At 41.9% G+C, this 16,232-nt stretch overlaps 1 protein-coding gene across 1 annotated transcript in view; it reads right to left on the bottom strand.

The window, feature by feature from the left end:
* myo10l3 (myosin X, like 3) overlaps positions 1-16,232 on the bottom strand; it is a 66,800-nt gene that overhangs the window by 17,438 nt on the left and 33,130 nt on the right. Inside the window, exons 6-19 of the mRNA XM_022213574.2 lie at positions 15,401-15,525; positions 15,279-15,292; positions 15,072-15,156; positions 14,664-14,770; positions 14,219-14,348; positions 12,434-12,552; positions 9,032-9,178; positions 7,990-8,090; positions 7,560-7,626; positions 6,848-6,940; positions 5,535-5,603; positions 2,876-2,958; positions 2,683-2,791; positions 1,751-1,831 (exon numbers count right to left, since the gene is read on the bottom strand). Coding sequence (XP_022069266.2) covers positions 1,751-1,831; positions 2,683-2,791; positions 2,876-2,958; positions 5,535-5,603; positions 6,848-6,940; positions 7,560-7,626; positions 7,990-8,090; positions 9,032-9,178; positions 12,434-12,552; positions 14,219-14,348; positions 14,664-14,770; positions 15,072-15,156; positions 15,279-15,292; positions 15,401-15,525 — 1,330 coding nt within the window. The remainder of the gene's footprint in view (positions 1-1,750; positions 1,832-2,682; positions 2,792-2,875; positions 2,959-5,534; positions 5,604-6,847; positions 6,941-7,559; positions 7,627-7,989; positions 8,091-9,031; positions 9,179-12,433; positions 12,553-14,218; positions 14,349-14,663; positions 14,771-15,071; positions 15,157-15,278; positions 15,293-15,400; positions 15,526-16,232) is intronic.

Below are 16,232 nucleotides of genomic sequence, written 5' to 3'. Positions count from 1 at the left end.
GAGCACAACTGATGTTTTAGTGTGAAACTATGTGTTCTCTAAATATAATCTCTCTTCCTGCAGTAAGTGGAAGATACCTAAACACTGCAGGCACACCTATTCAAATAGTCTTACTGCTGAGTCGAGATAAAGTTGAACTAAAAACTGAATTACCACGGTGAGTGCTATCATTTTACATTAACAATCGGGTTACTAAAAAGAAAACACACACCATCGGAGAGAAACCTGAACAGCGTTGAGCAAGACCTCGCCAACCGGGGAAGGCCTTTTCTTTCCAGAATAATCAGCTGCATTGTTCACAGCTCGGTGTTACCAATAATCCTCGGGCCTACTTATCAGAGCGGATCTGTGATGCCTGCCGCCTCTCTGCACAAGGCTGCCGGATCACTCAGGTCCACACGAAGGCCATTTGTCACCCAGAGGGCACACGGTGCTGCATAAGCCCCACACAGGACCACAGCATTCCTCAATGCGTCAGTCTAATTACAGGCTAATGCCCCCTATGCATGGAGATAGACACACTTGGATACAAAAGCCACTTGCATGCTTGCATGTGTTTAAGCTCATAATGAAACACACACATTAACATGCAGCCCCCTGAGCACTGAACTCGGCTCCTTAGCGGAGGGTTTAGGCAGCCGGACGAGGTACGACATGTTGACTGGTCTGAGTGAAAGACAGGCTGACCCTTCCCTCAGTGACATTCATTCCAAGAAAGGTAAGTGCATGTAAATCACATAAATACACAGTTTGTGTGTGGGCGTCTGTGTGTATTTGCATACATGCAATCATGCCAGAGGATTGTGCATGCCATCCTGTCATACTGCAGGATTAACAGAGGCACGGCTTGTTCCCTCTTGACCAGCTGAAGGCAGGTGAGCGAATGCGAGGCGCACTTGCCAATGAAAGCAGGGGACAGATGAGGGAGGAAGCAAGAAAAAAAAAAAACGAAGTGGGTAAAGAGTAAAGGGGGTGAGAGGACAGTGCAGTTTCCATGCTAACAATCAAGCTAGGAGGTGTGGAATGACGCACAGGGAGTGGGAGGTAAGGAGTCGAGAGGACAATCACCACACTGTGTACAATAATAACAGTAACAGAGAGAGTGCCACTGGATTGCATTGCAGCCAGTCACACAGACAATAAAGAAACATAATATAACCAACACTCTTGGCTATCCAATACTGCATAACAGTTATTTTGAAACGGCTTGCAGTGATGTGGTTAAGAGCAGTGGAGGAATAGAGACGTAGTAAATAAATGTCCTGCTAGATGAACCGCAGCCGCAACACTGAGGTCTTATCTTGGCATTCCACTGATGCAGCCAGATCTGCGGAGCATTAGCCAAGCCGCTGCAGCTGCAGTGGCCAGCGGCGACCTCTGACCTCTGGTAAAGAGGCTAAAGTGGTAGGAATGCGGTGGTACACAGGCCTTGTATTTGAGGAAGTACAATGAGAATCTTTGCACCAAAGCAGGCCAGTAGTAAGAGTTCATTAGCAACTGAAAGAAACGTTACTTTTTAATGTGAATCATTTAGGTGACTTTAAGTTAATGCTGGTGATTATATTGCAAATTTACTTTCTTCTTAGCAGGGCTCACGGGCGCATAGAAACAACAAGACTAAATATTAGCTCGGAGCAATGGGAACTATGAATAGCACCAAGGAGGTTTAACTTCTAAGGCAGTGACCTTGAAAGGACCTGGCAGAGATTCTGACTTTTTTTTTTATTGCAATGAAATTTGCATGACCTACCTTGTCCATGTTTGGTTTGATGCAGCGTACAAAAAAAGGATTGGAGGCACTTAGTGTGGCCATCAGGGAGTGGAGAGAGTCCTGAAACACATCAACAACAAGAGGATAAAGCTCAAGAAGGAAGAGAAGACAAACGTATTAATGTAAGTGTAGATATTTACGTGTATGCGTAGTTTATTCTGGGCTTTTCTTGTTTGTTCTGCGCTTTGTATCTCATTGCATCATTAGAAAGTATGAGTGTAACCAGTTTTGGCATGAATAAAAGTACGGAAGGAATGTACTTTCATACTTGCCATGATTTACAGTATTACCCAATCCATATTTACCTTAAGAGACACACATATACAAGCACACACTCGGAGGACCCTTGAACCTCACAGCCTCTTTCAGTCTCGCTTTCCTCCCTGCCTCAGACAGTCTGTCTCCAGCGAGGCCTGGCCTGGCAGAGCCGAGCATGATTGGCCCCTGGTTGGCCCCTCTCTGCCCAGCCATCAACCCTAATCCCCTGGCTTTAAGAGCTGTAGGCCAGGGCAGCCTGCCAAATCTCCCCCTGCTCCTTCTCTGCATATTGCAGTTTAGGACATGCAAAGCTAAGTCCTCCAACCTCCCCTCCCTCGCCCCCCATCACCCCCGCCCAGCCTAGCTCACAACCACATATTTCACACAGCTCATCGCCCATCATCCTCTGCAGATCAAATACACAGACGGCTCTCTCCTCCCCCCTTCTGATTTCAAATCCTCTATTTTCTATCTGTGCCCTCGCGCTTGCACCCATCATGCCAAGATAGCAGGCGTAACGTTCAGGGTTAAGTGATCACTTGGCGCAGTGGCACATGGGGGACAATCAACTCGTTGTCAGCGTGATGACACAGCTGTACAGTCATGAGCGTGGAAACAGAGTGATATTTAGGTCACAAGAGCTTCGGTCTCACCCTGAACTGAGAGCTGACAGTGGGTTTGCGTCGGGCCGTTCCCATCTTTAGGGTTTCGTCTCCGTTTCTGCTGCCGACACGCTCGAAGAGGTCGTAGATGAAGTCGAGCCTGCAGACAGACAGAGCAGGACATGTGATTGTAGACACTGAATCATATGGGTGTGTGTTCAGCAAGAAGAGGAAAAGAGTTCACCTGCTGTCTTTGAGAATAAACAAGATGTCGTCTCTGAAGGTGTCTCTGTTCTTCTCGAGGATTCCACGCACATCGTAAAGCACCTAAACAGAAAAAAAACAACAGTATGTTTACAGTCAAGACAACACAGACAGAGTCATAAGAGCGAGAAAACAGACAAATCATAAACCCTAAATACAAGAAAATAAATGTCACTGTATGAATTTATATGAGCATAAGCAATGAATTTGCAGCATTGTCCAATTATAAACCTGGTTTGGCTCAATTTTTCTTATATTTCCTTTCATAAAAGTCAGTGGCTAATATCCTGAGAGCTGAATGCGACATTATGAAGATAGAAACGAGATTTGTTCCTGAGGGGTGTGCAGACAGTTTGTGCAAAATATCAATAAAAGGAAATTAACCATGAGTCTGAGAATGACAGCATTTACAAGTGCAGATGATCCATCCATCCATCCTCTATACACCGCTTTATCCTCATGAGGGTCACGGGGGGTGCTGGAGCCTATCCCAGCTGACTCGGGCGAAGGCAGGGGACACCCTGGACAGGTCGCCAGTCTGTCACAGGGCCACATACACAGACAAACACTCACACTCGCATTCACACCTACGGACAATTTAGAGTACTCAATTAACCTCAGCATATTTTTGGACTGTGGGAGGAAGCCGGAGTACCCGGAGAAAACCCACGCATGCTCAGGGAGAACATGCAAACTCCATGCAGAAAGATCCCAGGCCCACCCCGGGAGTCGAACCAGGGATCTTCTTGCTGCAAGGCGAAAGTGCTAACCACTACGCCGCTGAGCAGCCCCTGCAGATGATCCATTTTTTTTAAAAATGTGTTATTCAACATAGACCTTAAATACTAAAAGGTGCATTCATATCCATGTGCACAAAGTATAACATGTATTATTACCTCCGCCAGGAGGTTATGTAATCATCGGAGTTTGTTTGTCTGTCTGTCTGTTTGTCTGTTAACACCATAACTCAAAAAGTCATGGACGGATTTTCACCAAATTTTTACAGAATGTCCGGAAGAGCAAAAGTAACAATCGATTAGATTAGATTTGAGAGATGGCCGCCAGAGTCCTTCAAAAAAATCCTGGATCCAGACGGTGATCCGGATCACCTCCAAAATCTAATCGATTGTTACTTTTGCTCTTCCGGACATTCTATAAAAATTTGGTGAAAATCCGTCCATGACTTTTTGAGTTATGCTGTTAACAGACAAACAGACAAACAGACAGACAGACGGATGGCCTGGCGGAGGTCTGCGCTCTCCGAGTGCTTTTCTAGTTTATAGTGCGTCTTTGGGCCTGAGTGTGAACAAAGTCAGGGGAGGCGGGTCTTGTCTGTGTTAATGCAGTCATCTGTTGAGTTCTGTTCGAACTTCGTCTTAGCAACACGATATTTCTACTCACGCATCCACAGTAACACTTTTATCTATTAACTGGTCTGTATGTGGGATGAAAACAAAAGCGCATATAAAATACTTTATGCAAAAATAAAAAATACAGTAACCTGTGTCTGTATGCAAACTCGTGCACATTGGCATACGTGAGCTTCTATTCACGGTTTTGTGTGTTTACAACAATCTAATAACAACCCCCATCCACCATTGTCAAGCCTCGAGACTTCATGGGGAGCCCTGGGATCAGAACTTGACGACACTTGTATTTATAAATCGCAGACACCCTAATTACACTTCAGTGCTCCTTTAGTGGAACAGACTCATAAAACAGGCTCTCTGTGTCACTTTCAGGTTTGTTATCTGGGATGGTCTCACGATTCCACAGCAAAATGGGTTTGCTGAAGAGAATCCCACACAGTTTAGTGCAGAAAGTTACACACAGTAACTCATGGATCCCCTAAAACAAAACACAGTTTAAATGCAACACTGAGTCATTGCTGTTTGCCATGAGTTAACAAGAGGTGTTTTTTTTTCTAGTTCATGTCAGACAAATAAGTTGAATTAACATCATGTCTCTGGCACCACACAGATAATCAAATCTATGGGAGGATGCTACAGTTTCCCCCGCTAGTCTCACAGCACCATTTCATGCAACAGAAAGAGCTTTCAGAGAAGTGACTATGCACTCTGGAGAGGCACACTGGAGGGAGGGAGGGTGAGAGGGAAGGAGGGAGGGTGGGAGAGAACAACTGGCTGGCCTGGCTGGCCTCTCTGGACCAGGTCATTACCATAGTCATCCATGCCAGGCTTGTGACTGAGCTGCCACACTCGCACTGAGGAGTTCTTGTCTGAAGCAGGCCTCATAAAGCCATTCTTTATGAAGGCGAATCTTTCTGCTCTTGCCCCACATCCCATCCTCCTCCCCCTTCCCCCTGCCCTATTCAATCTCTGGATTCGTCCCTCTGCCCTGATCTCTTCTTGCCCTTTTCCTTCATTTCCATCAGGAGCAATCCTCGTGTAAGCAAAGGAAGGGGAAGATGATGGCCTTTTCTCCTGACTCAGGGAAAAGACAGCGGAGGACGGGTGAGACATCAACATCCCGTAGGAGATTTTGGCAAAGAAGGTCCCGCCACCCGTCCAAAAAAAAAAAAACTACCTCACTTCCCCCAAACTATTAATTCAAGGAGCAAAAAGGAACAGGATTTACTCTGAATCGGTATCTGTGTGTGTGTAAGTGCTATTAACTACCTCTCCAGCGTAGTGCTTGATGCCAAACTGGTGGTCAGTGACTCTGGGCTTCACATAGTATGGGTTTGTCTGAGGAGAGAGGACAAAGAGACCACAGATTTTTAGAAATGCAGTTCATGTCTATTTAATTAGTTACAATCAAATGAAGCAGAGCACAGAGGACAATTAATCCTCCAAGAGTTCAGAAGAAAACGGAATACTTGGTAACATATCTAGGGCTGCAACAAATCAACATTTGTGCTGTCCAATAACAAGTTGACTTTCTTCAACTTTATGAAGTCCAAAGAAAGTGACAAAATACCCTCCATAGGTTTCCAGAACATGATTTCATTCATATCTTGCATTGTCACTGCAATAGTCCAAAACAATCTGTCAATATATGGTCAATGAGGTTTCAAGGATAATAAAAAATATATTTTAAAAAAAACAGCACCAAACTTTCTGTCCATATGAGAAAAATCACTTCTACCACACCTCGATGCAACATGAATGTGGGTCAACTTATTTTTTGACACCTCGTTTGTCCACATTATCGCAGATGATTGTTTTGTTTAAGATTCTAAACAAAGCTAGTCTACTTTCCCCCTTTATTTCCTGTTTCTGTTTATCTTGTCTTTCTTGTTATTTGTAATTTATGTCCCCGTTTGGTTACATACATATCTAGAATGTTTCTAGGTTCTGAAATATAAAGATTTCAAAACCTATCAAAATAAATTACCTAAACTTGATCCATCAATTATCAAAATTGCTGTTGATCAATTTTATGACAATCGACTAATTGTTTCCCTTTAGCACAATGCGAGAGAAATAATCTCTAATCCTCTGTCTGTGACCTTAAACCGTAACACCTGGATCAGCAGCGAAGGTAAACAGCTCAGGGAGAGGTCAGGCGTTGCTAAGGTCTCGCTCTGGAGCTCTTGTTTTTCCTGTCCGCCTTAGAAAACTCTGCCGGGTTTTCAGAGGACAATCTTTTCTCCTGCGCACAAAAGCCGGTCAGATCTGGAGAATGGCTGATCACATTTCAGCATTGTTGTGTTTGTACGTGAGAGCCTGCGGGGGCGTGTGCAACTGCTGCACAGACGTTCAATGCAGCGAGCGATTCATCAGCCGGGAGGTTTAACTCTTTGAGGCCGTCGTCTGAGCCGGCGGTCGGTGAAGGCATTTCCTCAGCACGGGTTAAAGAGCTTTGGTTGGACAGATATGGGTCATTTTTACAGCTTTACAAGTTTCTGTCTGGGAGGGACAGGGCGTGCTGCCGCCGCCGCCACTGCCTGTGTGAAAAGAGCCATGTGGGTTTTCATGTGTGCACTCACTGCGTGTCGACTGTGCAGTTTCTCTAGAAGGGTGTAGTCGGTGCCTTTGGGGAAGCGACTCTCCTCATTGATGAGAGCCAACATGCCCAGTTTCTAAAGGGGGAGACACAGAGAGAGAGAGGAGCAGAGAGGGTGAAACTCACCGCAATCATGATGGAACTAGTTTTAATCCCAATGGGACACATCTGGCAGCTTGTGCTATAACAATACATCCAGGAAACTGCAAAGTAATTCATTCAATTTTCTCTTTCATTTATAAAGAGAGGGTTCAACGAGCAGACATGTTGTTTGACTCCTACAGTTACACACAGTCACAACAAAGCAGCAGCAATCATCTAATAATAAAGCAAAATCGCACGTATATGTGGGGATAAATGGCTGCAGTGGGGTGTTTTTGCTTCCTCTAAACCGTCCAAGTTTGTGATTTTAAACACAAGCCCACCTTTGTCGAGGCTCAGCTTTAACATCATTATAACTTTGGTGGTAAAATAACACAAATTGTCCTCATGCTTTACTTCAACCATACCTCCAACCGCTGCCTGGTGTACATTACAGTGCAAACAACATGCAAAATGAGACTATATAATGATAGACTGGGAGATGGGAGTCAGTGTAAGCACAGCGTGGCGTCTGGGTCAGCCAGCTCTGGGCTGGTGGTTAGCGGTCGATCCTGGTGATGACTTTGCTCCCTCAGGGTCTGACTGTCTGTTACCTTTTCTATGAGATCCAGACACTCGGCGTTATCCATCCAGTCTATGGCTTCCCACTGGATCCCCTCCCTGTCAGGACAAACACACACAGACACACCATGCATATATATATATATATAAATATAAACAACCAGGAGGACACAATGGAGGTATTATCCAGCACAAACATGTGATGAAATGAGCCATGCCCAGGCTGCTGGCCCATTATAGCAGAAAACAACTGGCTGTGGGAGAAACTGAACCAATTCCAAACGTCTGGCAGTTTGCCTGCATCGTCATGAGGGGGCCCAACCCCTACACCCAGCTCTGTCTGTCTTTCCATCTGTCTTTCTGTGGGACAGTCTCCAGTGCATGCAGAGCCTAGTTCTGCTTTCAGTGTACAAGCCTAAGGTGTAGAAATGTCTTATTTTGCTATTTAAAAAAGTGTCTGACCTGTTGTACTCTAGCTGCTCCAGCGAGAAGATGTGCTTGTTGAAATACTCCTGGAGTTTCTCGTTGGCATAGTTGATATTAAATTGTTCAAATCGATTCACCTACAGAATGGAAGAACAGGATTTTAAATATATCAGTTGACTCCCCAGACATTTTAAGCACATAAAATATAAAATGCATCGATTGTTCTTGTATATGATGTGTTTTGTGCATAAAAAAACACCGTAAAGTTATTTTTTGTCTTGTCATTGTCTGTGCACTGAAAGTTTTAAAGTGTTGATTTTTGGGTCATGATTGGTCTACAAATCCCTGTTATATTTAAAATGTATACCTGTACATTTTTTAACTTAGATTTGATGACCACAGAGCAACTTTCCAACTTCAGTAGATTACTGTGAAGAAAAAATAAGCTAATCACGTCTTTGAGTTATCTCTAGTTAATTCCTCTTTGCTGATCACATATATCCACAAGTTATTTTATTTTACTATCAAGTGTTAATATGATTGATGCTTTTTTTTTTTTTTTAACTCGGGTCAAAAAAGTTAGAAATTATGGTTTTAAAGGAAATTTGGCTAAATATTTTTAATGTTTACATAGAAATAAGTGAAAAATGACACTAAATCATCCGAACCTTAAGCAGTTTTTGGCCTTAGTTTTGCTTCTGTCACATTTATTCTCACTCTGGGTTCATTTTTTCCTGCAATATAAAGTCCAGCCCCTCTACTGAAACTGCACAACCATGACTAGAAGTGGAAAGAACTCCGTTTTGTTCTGTATGACAAAGTATTGATGCCATATATGATAAGAAAATGAAAAATAAAAGTTCAAGTTCAATTATTTTCATTTTGATTCAAAAGCTGATAAAGGTAGAAAAGGTAGTATTCCACTAAAGCAGTCAGTGTATGTGCATCACTACAGTCATAGTAAGAATATGGTGGACAGAGTAAGCTACCAGGAGATCTAAAATGGAATTATGGATCATTTTTTTTGTATCTGCTTTTTGTTGTTGTTATTCTTTCAGTTCAACGGGTGACGTTTTACCTCAAAGTTCTCGAAGCCGAAGATGTCCAGGATGCCGATGGACTTGAAGTTGTCTTTGCCTTTGATCTTCTGGTTGATCCTCATTATGATCCAAGAGAAACACTGAGAATAAAGCGCCATAGCGACCGAGTCCCGCGAGTCCACCGCCTGCAGATCATGGCACAGGGAAATAATGGTTACCATGGATACCAAGAGAGGCATAAATAATAAAAGAGGGGAAACCTTGCAGACTGTATCCTAAACACAACACAGTGAACATCACCCCACCTCACACATTTCATCAGTTCTATCAGATGGGGGTTAAAGAGGTTAAAAACAATGATGCGTTTCACTGACGGTGTGTGTGAGGCCTCAGCATGTGTCCTTAAAACAGATAGTGGCTTGAAGACAAAGGTGTGTTATGTCAGCGTCTGTCTGCAGTTAAGACAACGTCTGTTTTCACAACACACAGCGGCGTTTATCGCTAACATATCTTAAGAGTGACGCACTGCAGGACGCATTGTTATATTCCAGAAATCCAGAGAGTAAGACAAATTGGAGTAACGCACATGCATGCTGGCACATCTCCCTCTAGCTGTATATTTTGTCTTTATTAAAACACAGCACAAGGAAATGACACCTCCTCAGTTAACCAAACAGTCATAGTGCTAGAGGGCAGAAAGGAGCATTGGTGCCTAGTAAAGAACATTTTGAGGTCATTTATTTGACTGTTTCTTTTTATGTACTTACATTCCATTATATTTCATAGTTATTTTTTACTGTACTGCATTATCTGACAGCTACAGTTCCGAGTTATTACTAACAATAAGATTTTAGGTAGAAAACAACAGTATAACAATTCTATAATGCAATAAATCATGAAAAATAAATCATTTTTATTATTATAACTTTTATTTATTTTACAAAAATGGAATAACCTAGAATCACTATGTGCAGTGCCCGCAGGTGTTACCAATAAAGGAAAAAAATGTAGATATTTTATGACCCAAATGTTTTTGATTTGTTTCCATACTTGTCTGCTCTCTGTTCTGCATTTCAGTCGAGTTCAGCCAAAAAGTCCCTGAATTTTTACCACGTCTGTTGGTCACAGCTCATTCGATAAAAGCTTCAAGGTTGAGCCGAGGAAAACAGAATTTTTTTTTTTTAACAGAGTCTGGCTGATGCAAAAAGTATATATTTGACATATTTTAAATTGAGGCAATGATTTGATTAAAAGACACAATTTTCTGTTCCATTGAAAAATGGAACAGAACAATCACATCTGAATTTTCAACTTCCCAAAGTAGAAAATCCAATAATTCTTTCTGGTTTTGACAGTTTCTGACTTTTTAAAAACATAACATGAATTTCAAAAACAGTGCCAGGGCTTGACTATTTCTGAATCACTGTGTTTGTGCCTTTACTTCAGTGAAAGACGGGACAGAGAACACACTCTAGACCTCAAACAGGTGGAATTTTTCTTGACAATTATGCTTGGTGTGAGAAAAAAATCTGCTGCTGATGATAGCAGAAACTATCAAATTCAACCTCCAAGCCTCAATTGATGTGAAGCGCTAAAAATAATGGAAATTTTTTTTTTTATTTCACTTGACAAGATCAGGCAATCCAAACTAAATCTCCAAACAGCTTATTTTTTTGCCATCTATTCTATTAAAAACTACACACTAAACTTTCCTGTGATTGACAGGATAAACACTATAATTTGTGACATTCATTTGAAACTGCAGAAACAGTTTCTGATCACCATTCGACTGGAGTCTGATTTCCTCCCACTGCTGTGAAGTCAGCCTTTGAGCCAGACATCATCTGCGTATGAACACAAAAAGCTGGAGCTTGCCAGCTACACTTCCTCCACAGGTATTGTGCTTGAATCGAAAACAAAACAAGCGTTGTGGCGGCGTTTACTGTACGTGAGGCAACAATGCTCCTGAGCTTTTGAGTAATCCATCATGCCCAGTCACCTCTTGCAGCTAGCGGGTGTGAACTGAGCACTGGTGGCTCCAGGATCTCCGTCACAGGGGTGAGAAGAATGGCTGTTTGTCCAGGACAGAGGGGTGAGGGTGGAGGGGGGTTGGAGGGCTACTGCAGGCAGTCGTGAGGGGGAGTGACCCCAGGGCGTTGTGAGAAGAAGTCATTCTTGCCGAGTCCAGGACCGGAATAATGAACTCTATTAAGAGACAAGTTGCTTCAAAGGCCAGGCAGAACAAGCAGCAGCAGGGTGACAGCACAAGTTCTTTGTCTGCTGATGAAAAGCTTTCTTGTGACTTTCGTGTCCCTGCGATAATAGTAAAAGGTCCATCCTGCATATTCACTGGCATTTACGAGAAAGAGTGGGCCGAAAGGACTGAGCTTGCCAAGAAGGATTGTGTCATGTGTCAGAATGCTCTCGCGGCATATGGTGAAAAGGATAACACATGCAAAATGAAGACTTGTGAAATATCCACATTAATTACAGACTCCGGCATGGACAATGGAAGCCTGAGAAAGAGGCGCGGGTGAATTATTATGCCAGCGTCTCGGTGCCTGGCTGCACTGCCTCCAGAGGAGAAGACTCTTACTTCACCCCCAGTCATTGGGGCTATTGTGCTTTTTGACTCAGATCACTATCACGATGGCTTTATTGTGACTGGAATCTGGCAGACAAAAAGCAGGAAATGGCCGGGAGTCACGCAAGGGATCTGGATAGGCATGTGGTGGAGAGCGCCGGAGAAAAGGCTGAGTGTGTCACCAGGACAGGACAGCAGTGAGGATAGGGGATGGCAAATATGCACTGACTGTATGCTTCAGCGTCTTGATTGTGTAGAATCCCTACAGCCGGTCTGAACCCTCCTGTTGTCTTCATTTACAGGCACCAAAAAATATTGTTTCCTTGTCTGAAAAAAATCCAAAAATTCAGCAACAAAATTCCCCAAATTTCTGAAAATTTGCAAAACCTTCAGGAAGAAAATTCCAATCATTCCTTAAAAGTTTCCCTTAAAAGTTAGATTTTTAAAAAAGTGAGTAACAAAAAATGAATACCAATCCTCAAAAATATCTAAAGTGATTACATATATATCAGTAAAACTTCAAATGTTTTCTTTAAGAACATTCACAAAGAAATCAACCAAAATCCAGCAAATTTCACTGGATTTTAGTTGATTTTTATGTGAATGTTCTTAAAGAAACATTTTTAACATTTCTTTTTTTCCATCAAAAAATGTTCAAAGATTTCCCAAAAATGTTAAAAAAGTGGACATCAGAAGTTTCACTGTGAAAACATATATTTTTTCCACATTTTCAAATTTTAAAACGGGTTAATTTTGACCCGCAGGACGACAAGGGTTAAGATTCTACACTGAAATGTGGAAAATAAACAGGGAAAAGCAAATGTTTCTGTATTTAATGTATGGGATGTGTTGTTACCTGCTCCACAGTGAGCGGGGAGCAGATCTCCTCTCCTCTGAGGATCATGGAGCGCTGGGTCAACACCTCTGACAACTGAAAGGAGTCCAGACCGAGCAGCTCGCTGACGTTACTGACCACTGAAACACATACAGATGCACATTGTAGTGTTTGTATAATTCATGCAGAACACAGACAGTTGAGGTGACTCCCACTGATGCCGAACAACAGATGTGACATACAGACGGTGATCCTATACAGTCTATAGGAAACTCTACTCTGTGTCAGCTGTGCTGTAGCACTTTGCAGTCGCTGTAGTTCACAGGTTCTTTGGAAAAGAGGTCAGACACAGCGAACAAAGGAGTCTTGAGCTCGTGTTACGGCCTGTTCGGTGCTCTGTCTGGCGCTACAACGTCAATCAAACTCTCAGGCATAAACAATACTGCAGAGTGGTCCAACATCACGGTCGAACCAGTTATGTGCTTTGGAAGGGCTTTCTACAATAACTGTCATCAGAAACTACTTGTCATTTTAACGAGACAGAGATTAACCACTTAAAATCACATACTTCCAGTTTTATAATTTAATACAAAATTGATTTCCGTTGCTCGATAAATCTTGCCATTTGATTTTATCTGCTTTCAGCACTTAAGTTGATGTTTCCAGCACTTTCTCACACATTTACTCCTGTAACTACTTTCTTTTACGATCTTTTGGAAGTAGCTGGAATTTAAAAACAGACGAAAAAGTCAACAACTAGACAATGAAAAGCATTTTTCCAAGAGTAAAAGTGATTTCAGTGATAGTTTGGTATCTGTAATGAAGAAGAAAAATTCCTGATGATTTGCTTGGAAGTGTCAGAGAAATTATGATGTTATTTAGAACTCATTGTATGGAAAACAGGAATTTTCTTGAAAGAACTGCTTTATTTAAAGCCAAGTTTTAAAAAAATCATTCATTATTAATTTAATAAAGGAAAACTTTCATGTTTGCCTTCCTGGAGGCAAATTTCACAAACTGCATCGCAGCTAATTTGCCTGTCTCTATTTTACCTATAATGAGCGCCAAATTAAAGCTTCTCTCTAGTAAATGTTTCTAGGAAAATATTAAGAAATGACAGCGATAAAGCACAGGCAGAATTCTTTATTGCTACTGATCTGTGTCCTTCACTATTACTCACTATTCTATGGCTCTCTTAATACTATTGTAAAGCTATTTTTAAACACAGTCAATCGGTCCCACTGTGTGTAGAAGACATATCACTGTCTTAAAGGGGAACTTCGGTTTTTTTCAATCTGGGGTCTGTTTTCATATGTCATTTCATACATGTGAGTGATGGAGAAATGAATTTTCGACATAGCTCCACTATTTAGCCAGGCAGTCAGCTTAGCAGCTCAGCTAGCGAAAAGTATGGGGCAAGTGGTCCCCCGTGTCAAAGTCCACTCTAACGTGGTTTTTTTCCCACACTGACCGGCTCAGATAGTCTCAACGAGTGTCCCACAAAATACTAGAGATGAGAAGTGAACGAAAACCTCCACATTACCTGGCGATCGCTCTTTGTTGTGGTCTGTTGCCAAAGCTCAGGACGCTAGAAAGCAAATCTCATTCCGAAATCGCGCGAGAGCTCGTGCCAAAACACCGGTTCGCTAGCTGAGCTGCTAGCTGAGCTGCTAAGCTGCCTGCCTGGCTAAATACTGGAGCTATGTTGAAAATTCATTTCTCCATCACTCACATGTATGAAATGACAAATGAAAACAGACCCCAGGTTGAAAAAAAACAAAGTTCCCCTTTAATTCCTCTTTCTACCTCCTTTGGAAGTGATCTGAGCTCCACCAGCAGTCATGAATTCAATGTTGCCCATCTGGAGGACGGCAGACAGCAGCTTGAACACATCTCTGATCTCCTCCTCAGTGAATTCCATCACCTTCAGAGCTTCCTGCAACACACAAAGTTACACAACGTGTCACGAGGAGAACTCTAGAAACACACTCCATCCATTCAAGTCATGGCAGCAGCTAAATTTAATTAGTTTTTTCCTTAGAGCTATAAAATTATGTATAACATAATTCAAAACGTGCCTCCGAAGCCAACATGACACAATCAAATAACATGTTTCCCCAAGGCTCATGTTTTCTGGAAGTGATGCCTTTGTCTGCTAACTTGGTTGCTTTGCGGATGACAAAGGGTTATGGTGCCCTCTGGGGTTGAGACAAAGCATGTACAGTAAAAAATAAAAATACTTTCTTCCTACCATCACACTGTTAAAGAGCTGTTGGTCATCCAGGCTGCTGTCCTGCACGCAGCCGGACTGGCTCAGGTAGTGATACGACTCTGGACCTTCAGACAGCAGGTACATGTCTGCAGGACAGAGAAATGAAGAGAGAACAAAGTCCTTCATGCTACTTCGAACTGTAAATTCAGAGAAAGCTATAATAGATTAACATATTTCATAATAATCACTTAAAGTCACTGCCGTCATTTCTTTCCTGGTTTAAACTGCTGGATATTTTTCATCATATATGTTGATCTATTTGTCTAATTCTCTGCACAAAACTTCACATTAAGGTTACAAATATTTTCAGATCTGACTATTTTCAGAATTTTGACACATTAGTTACATGTTCTGCTGGTCATAAATTAAAAACCTGCCAAAACCAACCTCTGTGGTCTCTGTCTGCTCCGGCTAACAGTGCGTAGAAGATGTGATAGTTTCTCTCACCAGGATTCTGTCGAACTACTCGGTTCTTAAAAAGAAAGCATGGTTAGAAAACCAGTTATTACATAAATAAATTAGTTTCAAATTTATTACATATTGGTGTTACTAAATTGGAAACTTCCTGAATGTTTCAACACAACACAAACCTACCTTTTCCAGCAAATCTGATTATTGACAGTTAAGGAGAACCCTGAAGAAACACCATGAATCTATTCTCTGTACAAACACTACAAGCGTCTAATTCCTTTGCATCAGTACATTTCAAAAGATACAATCAATGATGCAGCCTCCCTGGATGTTTCCGTTCTGGGAAAAGTGGAGCTGTATGAACTTCCCGAAGCGACTGGAGTTATTGTTGTAGACAGTCTTAGCGTTCCCAAACGCTTCCATGATGGGGCTACAGACAGAGAAAAGACAGTCGTGTAAATCAAATAACCTTTTGTGTGTATTTTCATCAAGTATTATGATTGATTGATTATGCAGAATAAACTTTTCTGCAATCTCAATGAAAGTTTCCTCTCTGTGTTGTGCTAACTGTGGCTGTGACTAAAACATTTCTGATATCTGAACAACAACACAGCTTCCCTAACACTGGTCAGTAGAGAGCCCACAACCAAGTCTATGAAACCTTTTGTTAATTCCTTAAATTCTGTGGTTTTTGAAAGGAAGATTTGCAACCCACGACGGCTTAAATGTTGATTAGGAAAAAATCCTCTTCTCACCAATAATCTAATTTTGGAGGAGACTATTAATCACTGCAAAGGCATCCATTTCAAAATCACAAGAATTACCACCAAGAGTACAAAAATAACCACATACAGAGTTGGATCAACTTCATTGTCACTGCAGTAAACATTGCTAGGGCTTACTTTGGCAAAATGACAGTGCAGGAGGAACTACCATGTACACAATGCATATGGAAATAAGCAAAATATAATACACATAACTCATACACTCATAACAAAATACACCTTAAGTACAAAAGGTTTATGATTCATGGACTAAACAAAGATAGTGACACCGTACCATACACAGTTAGACTATTGATTACTGTCATCATGCAGTGGTCGTAGGTTTCTTACTTCTACCAGTGGTGTGGCCTTT

Source organism: Acanthochromis polyacanthus, chromosome 14, assembly GCF_021347895.1.
Source record: "Acanthochromis polyacanthus isolate Apoly-LR-REF ecotype Palm Island chromosome 14, KAUST_Apoly_ChrSc, whole genome shotgun sequence".
Classification (NCBI taxonomy): Eukaryota; Metazoa; Chordata; class Actinopteri; family Pomacentridae; genus Acanthochromis; species Acanthochromis polyacanthus.
Note: the sequence above shows the minus strand (reverse complement) of the source record. Positions and strands in the feature narration are given on the sequence as shown.